Consider the following 16,858-nt stretch of genomic DNA (forward strand, 5'->3'; position numbering starts at 1 on the left):
AAAATAAAAAAATAACTAAAACAGAAATTTCCAGGTTGTCTATGATCCTGGGAACACTGGAATCAGAATAAGTCTGTTTAAGACAACTAATATATTGACCAGTGCAACTAAAAATAGAGTGCCCCATGCATTATCAAAGATGGGAGGTATATTGGTACAGCGGGTGGGGTGAAGACTGGCCTGCTGAAGGAGATGAGATGACTGGCATGGACAGATCTGAGCCACATTCACTCACTGGAGAGAGAGAGAGAGCAGACCTCCATCCTTTATCAGCTCTCAGGTATAGTTCAACCGTTCAGGTGCAAGGTGCTCAGGGGCAATCAAAACACTTTCTTTATGTAAGTGTCTGTGCATGTTCCTGAAAGGGCAAAGAGTTGGAGCATAACAGAGGCTTCCCATGCCCTAATGATTCCAACCCAGAGCTGTTTCTAAAAAGACGTCATACCCATCATGGGCAAAGAATCATCCCTCTGTCTCTCTCTCTCTCTTTGTGTCTATGGCTTCAGTCTCTTAACATGAATATATGACATTTATCCAACGGAGTAGGAGGTAATGAGATCTGCAGTGAGTCATGTAGAGGAAATTTGCTATTAATTTATAACAGAATAGGTTTCTAGTGACTATATCAAAGGCACCATTTCCACAAATAATTGCATGGTGGTATGCCAGACCATTAGTAAACGTACAAAGCCAGCTCCATATTTGTACCCATTATGCTTTTATAGCACATGTTGAATACAGTCACAGACTACTCATATAACTCTTGCATATTTGCTTTTTAAAAATCTGGCAGTCGATGGCATTCGAATATTAAGGTTTTTGACATTATTTTCTTGACAATCAAGGAATAACTGAGAAAAATGAGAATTAGACCTCAGATTCTATGTCCGTAATTCCTAGCGAAAAATCTAGCATTAATTATCTCAAACAGATTCATTAAAAGAATGTATTGCTCCACCACCTGCATGACATTAGTAACCAACATGGTTGAACGACAAATATGCGACAGTACGATTTCAGGAAACAGTCGTGACTAGCTAGTTGATATCTTCAACGATGCATCATACTAGATAAGCAGCGATTTACGTCGTTGTACGGGAAACGCAACCCAGAGCGAGCCTTGTCGTCACATTGAGAACAAGAAAGACACAAAGATCAATTGTAGGGCTTATTCTTTATCCCATGTCTCTAGGAGAAAGGAACTCAATGCACACGCTCAGCACAGGAGGCATCTCCCTTTATCTATGTAGAAATGAAAAGCTGCATGCAGTAATCCAGAGCACAGAGAACACAATCAAAGCAGCATTAACATTAGAACTGTTTTATGGCATCTGTCATCTTTTATTCTTCAACAGCTTGGAAACAATGTGGAATCAACAGCTGGTAAAAATGCTGTTGTGTTTCATTTTCTTCTGCCCAATAACTGCCAATGTAGCACAGTTCACAAGTTTTTAAACTTCATCAACCATACAGCCCTGAAAACAGTTAAAATTCTCATGACATATAATAATTTGTGTGAGATGGCAAAATCATATGATATTGTACAACTTGGATAGTAAAAAAAAAAAAAATCCTATTAAAATCATGATCATACCTGGTAAGATTAATAAGTTCACACATAAATTAAGATGTCAGTGTTCTCATATTGTCATGTTTGAAATAAAGAGGACAAATTTAAGAACATAATATTCACTTTTGTGATTGTTGGACATTTAAAATCTGGTCATGAACTATCAATTCAACCTTTAAAAAAAATATTTAAGATATAATTAAGGTTTTCCCATTGTGACAATATTTTCATGACAAAGATTTTCATTTCCCCCTCAAATTCTCATTATTGTTATGGGATAAATATCATTCTCATTATTGTAATACAGTAATGAAAATTATCCAGTCCCAATCATTTCTGTAAAAACTCTAATTCAGTACAACAAACACTATCATAATGTCTATTTATTATTTAAATAAAATAGTACCACTATTTTTATAGTACTACTGGCCACTTTATTAGATACACATGTTCAACTGCTTGTTAACGCAAATATCTAATCAGCCATGACATGCTACATTTAAACTGAGCATTGGAATGGGGAAGAGAAATCATTCAAGTTACTTTTAACATGCCATGGTTGTTGGTGCCAAACGAGTATTACAGAAACTGCTCATGTACTGGGATTTTCAGGCACAATAGTCTCTATGGTTCAAAGAGAAAATATCCAGTGAGCAGCAGTTCTGTAGGCGAAAATGCCTTGTTAAAGCCAGAGGTCAGAGGAGAATGACCAGACTGGTTCAAGCTGATGGAACACTCATTACAATCAAGGTCTGCAGAAGAGCATCTCTGCACGCACAACACGTCCAATCTTAAAGCAGGTGGGCTACAGCAGCAGAACACACACCGGGTGCCAATCCTGTCAGCTAAGAATGGGAAACTGAGGCTACAATTCGCACAAGCTCACCAAAATTGGACAATAGAAGATTGGAAAGTTTTCTAGAATGATGAGTCGCGACATTCAGAATTTGGAGTAAACAACATGAAAGCATGGATCCATCCTGCCTTGGATCTACAGTTCAGGCTGCTGGTGGTGTTATAATGGTGATATTTTCTTGGCACACTTTGGGCCCCTTAGTACCAATTGAGCACTGTTTAAACACTACCTGAGTATTGTTGCTGACCATGTCCATCCTTTTATGACCAGTGTATCATCTTCTGATGGCTACTTCCAGTAGCATGTCACAAAGCTCAAATCATCTCAAACTGGTTTCTTGAACATGACAGTCAGTTCACTACTTAAATAGCCTCCACAATCACCAGATCTCAAGCCAACAGAGCAGTGGTTCCCAACCCTGGTATCATGAGTATCTATTACTAGTAACGATTGCAGCAACTAAGCAGAAAAATCAAAGACCAGAATCGAAACTATAATAATCTTTATTAATCCATCGGAGCAAACACACCCAGTGACATCGCAGGTTGTAGTACTGCAAGATGGCGGCGCCCTTGCTACAAAAGCTGTAATTTTTTATTTATTTTAAATGGTTACATCTATCTTGTTTGTCACATCATTTTTGATTAAATCCGTTGACTAAACTTGACTGCCTGCTTCATTTCCACTTTAAAATCATGGTTATGTTTAGACAAGTTCACCATCTCATATAATTATCTGTGTTCTCATATGGTCATGTTTGATATGAAGAGGATAGTTTTACAAAAAATAAATTAGACTTTTCACTTTTGCAAATGTTGGACATTTAAAATTCGGTTCAGATCAACACGGGTTCAAACTATGTGACAAGTCTAATAATACTAATAATTTCATATGGACTTGGTCTGACATCAATTTAGTACAGCAATTTGGACAAGAAAAAAAATTAGTGTGGTGTCCTAAGTCAAGCTATTTCCATAACATTCCAAGGGTAAGAAACACACCTCCAAGGTAACATTATAGAGCTGCTGTAGCATCTCAGTTCAAAACAAAAAAAAAACTTTTCTGAGTAACTTCACTGAGTTCTCTAAAGTTTCACCTTTGTCTCACATGTTTCACCTTATATTTCACCTGAGGAGAAATAGAAATGGGCACAAATGAGACAATTGTTGGACCTTAGCAGAGTTTGTGACATTTGAGATCTCTTCTAAAACTCTAGATAAGATTAGTGTATATTTTAGTATCTCAGAAATCAGAGAAGCAGATAAACCAAAAGTCTTAATTTGCTCTCCATTTATTCTCAATGCTTTCTAGGAGAAACAAGCAGAGATTTTATTCCTGATTTTTAAAGGATGGGAATGTCCACTTAATTCACTGAGAGTTTAACTCTTGAGTGCCAAAGAAACTGAGATGTGCAAAATGTAATAATCACTGGCCAAACCTTCCAAAGCATAGGGCAGAGATGACATGAGCCCGGTCTGACCTGCAGATATGTCTTAAAGCAAGGAATAGATGAAAAGATAAGATGGTGAGATAGACACAGAAGCTGTAGAGGAGATGAGTATGACCTCTGGGCGATGTCGGGATGCTCTAGGCATCCATGATCCATCGCTGAACACAGAAAAGGCTCTGCAGAGATGGGAGAGGAGCTGGAGAGTGCAAGCAGAGTGATGGAAAGCTGGTTCAGAGCAAATAAATCCAGAATTATGACTAGGAAGTCAACCAAAGGGCATGTGCAACCCATATGACCTCCATAATGTGATGTGTTTACAAAAGTAAATTGAAAGAAAAAAAAGAAACAATCAAGTTATTACTCCATGACTTTTTGCACAGATGAATCCTGCACAATAACACCAGGAGCATGTCATTTTGATTTCATGTTGTCTTTAAAATAATCACATGTGAATTTTATAAAGGCCTAGGCCCTAAGGAAAGGGATGTTCCTGAAGTCACCCTATCACTCACTTTCATTAGGAATGTCTCTGCAAATAGTATTCCTATCCCAGTGTGTGTTTCAAGGACATAACAAGACATTTGCTAATAATGTGATCACAACAGGTCAACATTGTTTACCAAGACCAGATCATGTGACTTGCTTCAGACCTACAGTATTATGACAACTAGAGACTAAAGGAAACCAAACCAGTTGTTCTCAGAAGACAGTTTACCTCACAATACTCAGTGATGATGCAGAAGGTGTCTCTCTCCAGGAAGCTGGTGTAGAACTTGAGGATGGCAGGATGGTTCAGCTGAGAGAGAAGCTGAGCCTCTTGAATGGCATGGACCGTCTCATTGGGTTTCAGATCGCCAACATGAATCTCTTTTAGCACCTTCCTGCACAATAAACCACAGCGAGGAGGGTAAATAACATACCTTGAGTTAAATTATAATATCTTAGCCTCAATGCTTCAATACTGAATGCAATTTACACTGAATTAAGTCTCTTGTGCTGACCAAGGCTGCACTTATTTGATCACAGAAACAGTAAAAACATAAGAATTGTGAAATATAACCGTTTTCTATTTTACTGTATTTCAAAATGTAATTTATTCCTGTGATGGCAACGCTGAATTTTCAGCATCATTATTCCAGACTTCAGTGTCACATGATCTTTTAGAAATCATTCTAATATGCTGATTTGATGCTCAAATATTATCAAATATTAATGGTGCTCATTTATTAATAATGGGTCTTATTATGATGATCATTGTTGAAAACATTGTTTTTCTTGCTAATATTTTATTTGTTTAAATAGAAATCTTTTGTAACATTATAAATGTCTTCACTTTCCCTTTTGATCATCAACTTAATCAATCAGTTTAATTACTTTTACCAAATTACTTTTTAATTACTTACTCTAAACTTTGAATGGTAGTGTATCACAGTTTCTACAAAATTTTTAAGCAATACAACTGTTTTCAACATTAATAATAACACAAAATGTTTCTTGAGCACCAAATCAGCATATTAGAATGATTTCTGAAGGATCATGTGACACTGAAGACTGGAGTAATGATGTGGAAAATTCAGCTTTGCCATCACAGGAATAAATTATATTTAAAAATATTTTTTTTTAATTTCACAATATTACTATTTTAACTGTATTTTTGATCAAATAAATGCAGAACTGGTAAGCATAAGAGACTTCTTTCATTATTCTTTTGACCAGTGTACAGCAATAAAAATGGAGTATATACTCTATTCAAGCATTCTACTTCCACAGAAAGCTCTAGATTGACAGCTAATCCAACCGGGAAAATAAAAAAAAAAGTTGTTAATGAGATAGGCTGTGGGATTTGCTCTCAAGAGCCCTCAAAATCAAACCGCTCATCTCGTTGCTTGTTCAGCCTTTAATTTGGCACAGCCTCTCTTAAATTTCCTACTGTCTGGAACCCGCCACCAATGCTGAGTTGCACTGTATTTATACAAGCGTCACGTTCCTCAATTACCAGCTGTAGCCTGGCCCCAAAAAAGTCATTTAGGGAAGAACTGATTGTTTTCCCTGGCCTTTTCAAGCTTCAAGGGATCGGGAAGCCAGGGCCACACTTTAAAATTTAGTCTGTCATTAGCGCACAAATTATGAAGGGTCATTGTAATTATTCTGCTTTTAGTGATAAAATGAAGGGAGAGACACATCCATTGACAGAAAGTTGCCTTGGCCTATGTGACCTTTTGCAACGAGAAGGGAGAAAAAAATCAGCCATCTTCTGATGCATTTCAGATGAAAGACACTCAAGGCAAGACATCTGAATGAAAACGATAAGCATAAATTATCATGCCATTATTAAATTCTAAAAACTAATGGTCTTGAATAATGCAGAACTTGTGATCATTAGCCGTTTTTAAAAACTAAGAATGATCTATATGATAAATGGAGAGGAACTCTGTGGAGAATAATTGTTCCTCTAGTCGGCAGCAAAATATGATCGGCACATCTGCAGATCAAACTTTATGCACTTCATAATTCAAGTTGAAGGGACAAATAAGGAATGCTCAGAGCGGCTAATTTAATCCCATCGGCTTTTAGCAAGAAGAAAAATGCAAATGAGCATTTAACACAAAGCAGGGATTTAAATATCATATTTTAGTGACCTTATTTTCAGGCCTTAAGGGAGTTAATCAAATACCACCAACAGAGATGAACGCACTGCATCTGCCTCCTGGTTTTGTTGTAAATTGGTTCTCGGCTCGTTGAAGGAGAACTCTCATTTACCTCTCTCTACTTCAACATTCTGTTCTTTCCTCTTCCTACTTGAAAATCATTACAGCAAAGGGAACAGGTAAAGTGCACTTCAGCACAGCAATGCTGGTCATGGATTGCTCTCATTCTTCACGTTTTCCCGGAAGCTGAGACACGGGCCTAATAGCTAATGTGTTTTTAAAGATGCAGAAAGCAACTCCTTAATGGAGTCATTCAAATTCTTTCATCGCTGGCGGCTCAGGTCGTTCCAAGCCCATGTGTCTTGAGTCATTTTCTGCTGGTCATATTTTTGAATACAATAATAAGGAATGGGCAGTTGGGCACTGGAGCTTTTAAGCTCCAAAGCAAAAGTTCTCTATGTGACTAGTGTGCTATTTAGGTGGCGTCACATTACCAAAATTGCGGTGCGAATTCAAAGGCAAAATAATTGTTCACTGTGAATAGTGTAGTGATGCATGAAGCACATCTCACACAGAAGTCACTTTCAAACCAAGCAGCTTTCTACGGAAGCCCTGAACCGCAACGTAAAAAAAAAAAAAAAAATCTGTAAAAAAAAAAAATTATGTAAAAAAAAAAAAAGCTATCATTTCGAGATTAAAGTCGAAATGTTTCGAAAATAAAGTCTTCCGTAGAAGTTGTGTGTGTGTGCTTGCCGTTATTTCACATTGCCGCACAGGCATTCATGCGTGTGCGTGCGTGTGTGTGTGTGTGTAAATACATGCGCTTGTGAAGTCGAACTGCCGTCTATAATAGACACTGTACGTTCTGGATACATTTTAAGTGCATCATTCTGTATCCAATCATTTGGCCGGATCCCGTGATTTCCTCAAATATAATAACCACTGGTGGTTGAGGAAAGATTCCCTGAAATGACTGTAAAGCGCTTTTAAGTGTAGGCCTACAGTAGACATATGAAAGCGCTATATAGCCTAAATGCCTCATTCATGCATGATGCATTCATTCATTCATTCATTCATTCATTCATAAAGCTGGATATCTTGATCCAGTCTGACAGTATATTTTATAAAGTCCTATAGCCCTAAGTCCTATATATTTTGTGTAGATCCAGTTTACACACACACCAACCACACACACACGCACGCACACGCATGAATGCCTGTGCGGCAATGTGAAATAACGGCAAGCACACACACAACTTCTACGGAAGACTTTATTCTCGAAACATTTCGACTTTAATCTCGAAACATTTCGACTTTAATCTCGAAACATTTCGACTTTAATCTCGAAACAATTCGACTTTAATCTCGAAATGATAGCATTTTTTTTTTTTACATAATTTTTTATTTTATTTTTTACGTAATTTTTTTTTTTTTTTTTTTTTTTTACGTTGCGGTTCAGGGCTTCCGTAGCTTTCTGTTGGTGAACACGGGAAATTCGTGTGACCAACTTGAACATGAGCGAAATCAGAGTGGGGAAATTTTCCGCTCCCGATCGCACGGATTCCTCTTGAAATTCCACAGTGGTAAATGTGACCATACCTTTAGTCTTCTGAGGCCACTGGACAGCTGTGTGACAAAACGACAGCTATTAATCGCCGTTATATATTGGATCATGAGTCAGTGAGCTGAAACAGATCAGTCTGATTTCATGAACGAAACAAGATTTTGTGAACTCGCTATGGAGCCTCAGAGAATATGGTGATAAAAATTATATTTCAGTGATTTTTTGCTCCCCCAAAAAACGTTTGCTTTCCACAGAGGAACATTTGCATTCGCTTGCAAAAAGAAAAAAAAAAGAAAGAAAAAAAATCCTCCCTTTCCCCATATTATTTCCATTATCAGTTTTGCGTTCACTTCACTCACAAAAGTTTTGCGAGCAAATGCAAAAGCACTGAAATATAATTTTCCTCCCATCTCATCTTTTTTCACACCTGATCACCAACTTGCCAAGGAGAGCAGAAGCTTTGTGTTCTATGAAGGAAAGATAATAAATTATGAATGTTATTATAAATTATGTTTTAACCACAAGTCTTTACCACCATTAACAAACAATTTCCAGTATGATAAACTTGATGAAGTGTCATAAAAACTCAAATATCAAAAAATGATTTTAATGGCACAAACACTATAGGTCACACCTTTCTGAAGCTCACATTAGCAGGACTCACTTTAATAAAGAGACACACAGAGAATCATTACACTGACTTTGACAGGTCAGTCTAATTTCGAAAATCTAATTCCGTCTTGGCCACGTCCTCACATGTATCATTAGAGCTAACATACCTTTATAATGCATTATGACACAAGAGCAATCTAATGAACCATTGAGCTGATGTTGTGGAAAGACTAACATCAACTAAACACCCTGCATTATGGATTCACATCAGAAGCCTCTACCCTAAATAATGACAAGAGATCAAAACAACAATATTATCAACCATAAAGCTGTCACATCACCTAATATATGTTTGTGTTTATCCATTTCATTTAAAGTATCCAGTCAATTAATGCATAAACTAGACTATTCACAATTGATGATCAACATCAACCTACAGTTTATAGGATGAAAACATGTCAGGGATTTTATGTTCTTGCGGTAAGATGGCACTTAATAAATGTGCTTAATAAAGTAACCTTTTTATGAACATTTAGCATGAGGCGATGAAAACTCTCAGCACTTATTGCTAATGTACATGAATAATACATGAAAATTCATTCAGTCTCAGACTCTCATCCTGTAACTGTAAACATATTTATCAATATTATCTAGTCTGTTAAATAGATCTGTTAAATAGATAGACATTCCTTCATGTCAAATCAGATATGTGCTTATATTATTTGTTCTTACCAAGACTGTAATACAGTATTGAACCTCTTCCATAATTTATTACAGTTTCTAGTTTAAAAATGTGTCAATGACAGATATGGGTCATTTGAATTCCTTTGAGATGGGAAAAATATATATATAATATACTGCTTTACAATCTTATTATTACGTTTATCTCTGAAGATAAATAAAGAAAAGTGCGTCTGTTCTCTCTAATAGGGAGACATAAGTATGAAAAATGTGATAGGGGAGTGCGGGGCACAACCTAACGCGGGGTTAAATGTAACACGGACCTTTTACATAGTTAGTCAGGGTCAAGCAGGTTGTGTTTCCGCTCGTTTTCTCTCGCTGCCAGAAGACAGTCTTCCGCGGATTTGTGGAAAGTTTTGATAAGATTCCGTGAAGATACTGGACAAAGAGTGTTTTGACACCATGCAAGTAAATTTTTTCATCATAATGTTTTCGGTTTCTGAGTTGGGTGTGCACGTCACCAAATCTAACTTTATATTACCTTAATCACGGTCTTGTTGGCTAAAACATTGCACCATTTTGAAAAATATCAGCAACTCCTAGCAACTGTGAGCTAGGCTTAAAATATTTTTTACCCAGCGGGGTTAGTTGTAGCACAGTGTTACAGCTAAGCCTCCAAGTGTACAACGATAATGAAATGAAAAATGGGAGCCACACAACTTTTCAGGTTAGAGTATTTATTTATATATTTATTTTGCCACATTTAACTTTGTTGGACTTTCACAATGATTTTTTTCACATTTGTTTACTATGCATTGACCACTTGTTTATACATAGTTTATTTATATAATATAGCCTGTTTTTCATGCAATAAACCCTTTAAAATTTTATTTTAAGCTCGTTTTTATTATTATTACTGTTATTATTATTATTAATAATAATTTGCATGCAACTGCCACACACAAATATAATTAAATTACAATTACAGTATTTTATTGTAATTTTATTTATTTATTGCAAAACTGTGCAGCCCTTTCATATATTCAGTGCAACTGTACGAAAATGGTAGATCCTAGAAAAAAACTTTAAGTGTTCATTTGTAGCAGAGATGTTTATGTTGCTTGTGTAAAAGAAAAAAAGATTGATCTAACTTAATAATTTTTTAAATAACTGAGCCAAAACCAAAATGTGTTTGGTTGTGCCCCTCTCCTCTACAGAGTGACTATATTATTTCTTAGCGCAATAAGAAATCAATTTAATTTAGCCTTATTGGGTGATTTAAATTTTAACCTTACCATATTGTTTCACAATGTAAAGAAAAGCTTAGCTAGACCTCTTCAGATGGAAAATGGCATACTGTACCATCGATAAAAAACATCAATCACTGAAATTTCCTGTGGTGAATAATTGAACACGTGTTCATGTCCCATTTCTTAGTCTCTCTCTGGAGGCATAGAGGTAATTTGAGATCTATTTTAAGGATATAGGAAAGCTGAGCAAATAACCAACAGCAATCCTTTGCAATTTTAACCTGTATGGTTCCATATTTTATTTCAGCCTCGAGATCAGAGGAAGCAGGTATGAGTATAGAGTAAATGTTGACCGACTCCTGCTCATTTTTGCAATCTATATCCTTTGAATGAATATAACCAAAGCCTTGGCCAAAATTGAACTGTCAACCTATCTATGAGGTTTTGCAGTAAATAATTACGCCATACACCATTACATCAATTTTAGAAAATGCCTGGCTACAATATCAAAGGATAATGTTTATCATCAACCATAGTAACTGAGCAACTCTCTCTATAAATGTGGCAAATTATTTTACTTTTTGAGGTGTTGTTAAGGCCGGATAACCTTAAAAGGTACTGTTGCAATTACCATGATGTGTAAAGTAAAAAATAAATGGAGAGAAAATCCCCATGATACAAAAACCAGGTCAGCAAACGGATGTAGCAGCATCAACCAAGAAAGCCCCAAATCTGTCATGCAGTGGTGTGCAAGGAAAGGATAGAGTGCCTGAGAGAGAGAGAGAGAGAGAGAGAGAGAGAGAGAGAGAGAGAGAGAGAGAGAGAGAGAGAGAGAGAGATAGAGAGAGATAGATATGTGCACTTGAAAACAAAATGGGAGATTTCTGGTGGACCTGGACCCAAGTGGAAGGTTGCATAGCTGAGAGCTGGATCATGAGGTGAGCAGAAATAAGCACTGCTGCTAGGAGTCTCCAGGGAATCTTGTCTGACAGGCAAATCCACAGAGGACAAGCTGAAAGTGGGCTTGCAGGGCCAAATGGAGAGAAACGCTCCCCTCCTTGAGTGAGATTAGCTGCCTCTGGCCTCTGAGAGGAGAATATAATGATATTCAGAATGATCCAGATCTGCTAGTCACTAATGTTTTGTTTTAAATGACTGCCACATTGTAATAAAGAGACAACTATTGCACATTTAAAATGGAAATACTCAACAGGGGTCAAGAGGTCAAGAGATAAAATCACCAGTCACAAACGACTGTAATTCAAAATCTGACTAATTTCAAATTGAACCACTTCTGTCATCACAAACACTCCTTGTTCAAAAGAGTTCATGAGTGATTCGTTTGAGTCCGATCTTTTCCATTAATTGATTCATCCATACCCAAAGCCTTCTGAATGAATGGTTCACTAATCAGGGGTGCGTTTCGGCTAATTAATCTATTCGAGTTCTCTGAGATGCTGCTGTAATGAACAAGCCACCTATGACTACTTCTCTCTTCCATGTAATTTATCTTTATTTGATGTTTGATTCATTGAGGATTCCCTCATACATCATACTCTGGAGTTCCCTTGCGCATTTTAGGCACATGTGCACTCTTCAAAAAACGGTATACAGTAGAATGTACTGAATGTTAGCTTATTGTGTCCAAGTCCACATGTCATTTAACAAGAAACTATGCTTCTAACCACATCCAGAGATTGTTCCAACCACGTAAGTTTGCGATGCTGTTTGCGAATGCTAATTATTGTTTTCTTGAAACACCAAATCATTGAACTATGTTGGTAACAACGGAACTCGCGACAATAGTTTGCTAACGATGCTTTACTCAAATGTTTTGTATTACCACTGGTTCTTTTGTGTTCTTTTTAAAGCTTGAATATTACTAAAACTAAATCTGGGGAAAAAAAACAAAAAAAAACAAAGCGATATAGAAACATTAAAAGCATACAACAAAGTAGCTAAAACTTTAACTAAAATTCAAACCTGAAAATGTATTTAAAAAGATAATTAAAAATATTAATAAATACTATAATAGTAGCCTATAGGAATAATACAACAATAACAATGATGAAGATTAATTATGTGAATGAATTATTCCTTATAATATGAATTGTGATACCTCAACCAGGACAGGGTGTTTAAATAACACATCTGCTATATAATAATCTTCTTTGTTCCATAAGTATATGGATTTAATTAGAATACAACACACCCTTGCGCCCACAGTGGTACTTTTGGCACATTTGTGAGACTATTAATGAACACCAGAGCAGATGCAGGCAGCTCTTCTCTGCTCACATTCATTTTGTTAATAAAGATGTAGTTTGTGTAAAAAGGTCACACTTTTAAAAATGGCTCCATAAATACCGTTTTGCCACTCTTTAGTGTGGTGTGACAGATCAAGCAAAGCGGAAGCACGAAAGCACTTGAACCGATCATCTCTTCCGCTTCATTACTATTTGCAGCACGAAATAAGCATCAATGAACATCTAAAGGTATGTTGAAAGATCCAGTACATCTTACTGAAATCCTTGTCTCATGTAATCGCTCAATCAGTGTTTCAACTGTTGAAAGACTTCAATAAACAATGTCACATTTACCTCAGAAAAGCTATTCAATGACCAAAAACTTGTTAGTCAGCTAGAAAAAATGAACTCTAGACATGAGCATTTTGAAAAAATACTAGGGCTGTCAAACGATTAATCGCGATTAATCGCATCCAAAATAAAAGTTTGTTTTTACATAATATATGTGTGTGTACGGTGTATAATTATTTTCTATATATAAATACACACACATGCATGTATATATTTAAGAAATATTTGCATGTATATACTGTGTATATATATTTATATTATATATAATTTATATTATATATAAATATTTTATATATAAATAACACATTTTTCTTAAATATATATGCATGTGTGTGTATTTATATATAGAAAATAATTATACTCCATACACACACATATATTATGTAAACACAAACTTTTATTTTGGATGCGATTAATCACGATTAATCGTTTGACAGCCCTAAAAAATACATGTTATTTTTACTTAATCTGTTCTTCAATATTTAATGTATGTTCGAATAAATCCATAATGTTTTTATGACAGCCACTATTTAAAAACAATGAGTAGAAGCATAATGATGTCATTACAAATGTATTTATTAGAATGTTATTATTATAAAAACTTCCTTATGTGTAATTTAAATCTAAGTAGCCTACAAATCAGTTCATTTTTGTTGTACCATATAAGTTGAGATTTTTTTTTCCTTGAGGAAATTTGTAATATACTGTACTGATAGGCTCCAATTGATCAATATCAAATTGAACTGAATCTATTCAAAATCAAATATCACAAGCTTGTAAATCAAAATTGAATGAAATCATGGAATTTGTGTGCCTATAAAATTCCAGGAAGACTACAAATAGAGCACTTAAGCAAATGCTGAAGGCTTTTGACAAGGGACCCACAGGATGTGAGCCCTACTTTTGGGGCAAATCCAGAATAGGAAGTAATTTATCTGGGCTAATAAAGCCCAGTGAGAAGCCAGCTGGAGGAAAGGGGTATACGGCAGTCTCAGCTCACAGCGCCCAGCACTGACATTTGGCTCTCACAAAGAAACAAAGGAGTTCATAGCACTGTAAGAGCCACTGAGGCAGTAACAACAAAACACACACACAGCAGGATTTTTTTTAAGGCTGAGAAAAGACTAAGGAAGGACAACTGGTGCATAAGTGGAGAAATGGACAGGAGGTGTGGTGGTCTCCTGAAGGTGGGCATTCAGGTTTGGTGCCAGCACTCTGCATGTGACAGGTCAGAAGCTGGCGAACAGCTGCGATGGACTAACAAGCAGAAAGCTCAGGGTTAAAGGAACAGTAACCCGTAGCATGACGCCATGCACGCGCCCGTGGGCAGCTAAAGTGTGGAGCTCTTCCTAATTGGCCTCTGTTTCCACCAGCATCTCTCTAGCTTTCAGTTCCATCTCCTCGTCTGATATGGGTTTCACAGAGAGGCTATGTCATCAAGTGTGATAGACAGAGAGATCAGTTAAAGTCAGCAAGTTGCAATAGTCTTTTCATGCTTATTCTGACGTATATCTGAGAGAAACAGCTTCTCTAACAAGAAAAAATGTAGGGTGAGAAGGGCACATGAATAAAAAAAATTCATGACGTGCATTGATTAATCATTTATAATAAACACTGCAATATTCCATTAAAAAAATATGATTTTGAATTCATGAAAACTTTCATGAAAAGCATCACCAGACAACTTACTCTTCTCCAAATGGTTTGTGTTCTGTTTATGAATCTAATTATACTCACAGACCAAAAACTGTAGAAATCAATATGTGAAGGATAATATGTGATCAGTTGGTCTAAACGGCTAAATAAATGTGGTGAGCAAAAGGGGTGAACAGGGCTCTACAGTTCAAGGTCTATAATAAACGGATGAAACTACTGTATCTCTTACCAATCCCATTCATCTTAATGGCAGTTGCTGAAATGGCCCATATACAGCTCCAAATTGAATTTCAGTCTGTTCCTCACAGAAAACTACCATATGACTTCAGAAGACTGACTTCAACTACAGTTATGATATTTTTATGGTGCTTTTGCATCGCCATGAACTGTAATTTCATGGAAAAGAGTGACTGTCACAATTCTTTTACATTTCTTTTTTTTGGTGTTAGAAGATTTTTTTAGAGAATTGAATTACTTATTCAGCAAGGTCATATTACATTGATCAAAAATAACAGTAGAGACATCTATTTTGAATAAATTCTGTTCTTTTGAAATTTCTATTTATCAAAGAATCCTGAAAAATGCACCACAGTCTCCACAAAAATTAAGCAACAACTTTTTTCAACATTGAACGATTTCTGAAGGACCACGTGAGACTGAAAACTGGAGTAATGATGCTGAAAATTCAGCTTTGCCGTCACAGAAATACTATACTATAATAGTATACTATACTTACTATGCTTGCTGAGCATAAGAAACGTCTTTTGAATGGTAGTGTCAATGTGATTCTCAGATGTCTTTAAAGAGACATGAAACTACTGTATGTAGAAAATCAGTTGCCTATGAAAATTATCAATAGTTTAGTGCTCGTTATACAAAGATATTTTGGCACCAGAATCAAAAGCCATGTAATAAATATAGAAGTGACACAGCCAAACATTTGTTCTGTTCTGAGAGCAATGTCCTCATAAACTAAGACCCGTTGGTTTTAATTTACTGTGGGAGCTTCACTGCGAACTGAATCCAGGTAAGATGTAATATTGCCACGATCTCCTGAAATAATGACTCACAATTTCCTTTTTTCTTTTCTTATCTCTGTTTCAAAAGCAAACCTGCCTGTTTAAGACTGCGGGCCTCTACAGAAGCAATAAATCAACTTCACAACATATTTCACAACACATTCAGATGATACCAGCGAAGCTTCCCTCAGGACTCTTAACAGATTTGAATGTAAAAAGCTTTATGCAATTTAGCTAATATTCCAGTGACAGGCCATTTATTCTCTCTAACAAATGCACCTCTGCAGAAAAATAAATATTTACATTACTAACAATGAAAACTGGACCAAGCATGAGAGTATTAAAACGATACATTTTGCTCTCTAATGAAAGCGTAATAGAGAGTTTAATCTTATACCATTTATGATCATAAAGAATAATAGATGTGTTGGTAGTAACATGAAGGATTCCTCAATTATCTCTAAGGAAAACAATAATGACCGGTTAGTAGTAAAAAAGACCAATGCTGCTCTCAGGTGGCCGGACAAGAGAAGTGAATTTTGAAAACCAATTTCAATATTGCCATTTTTTTTATTATTTCAACAATATGAATTCAGTGCACATGCATATTTTCTCTCATGCACAGGATGCATCTGGAATAACTCATCAAATCCAACACAAAAAACATATACATAATTTAATACAAAGAATGTAGGAGGACAAACCTCAATAATCCCTGTAAACGTCATGCATTAAAGGGGTACTATTTACTTCAAAATGGGATTTCGATAAAACATGGCTGCCTATACAGTAGAAATTCGAAATCAGTGCAGAGAAAACAGAGAAAAACTTCCCTTTTGCCAAACAGGAAAGAAAACTTCAAAACCTATTATGAACTAGGCATGTTGCCAACTAAGGCCAATTATCATGTTTCTTTTTTATAGAATTTTTAACAATGTATTGAAATACATATTGT

The 16,858-nt window shown here is 35.9% G+C and overlaps 1 protein-coding gene across 3 annotated transcripts in view; it reads right to left on the minus strand.

Moving 5' to 3' along the window:
- nek11 (NIMA-related kinase 11) overlaps positions 1–16,858 on the minus strand; it is a 58,337-nt gene that overhangs the window by 38,892 nt on the left and 2,587 nt on the right. For all 3 annotated transcript variants that reach the window (XM_079895524.1, XM_079895526.1, XM_079895525.1), the window contains one exon: positions 4,592–4,757. In XM_079895524.1, the coding sequence (XP_079751650.1) occupies positions 4,592–4,757 (166 nt within the window). The remainder of the gene's footprint in view (positions 1–4,591; positions 4,758–16,858) is intronic.

This window comes from Squalius cephalus (genome assembly GCF_949319135.1).
Source record: "Squalius cephalus genome assembly, chromosome: 15".
NCBI classification, from domain to species: domain Eukaryota; kingdom Metazoa; phylum Chordata; class Actinopteri; order Cypriniformes; family Leuciscidae; genus Squalius; species Squalius cephalus.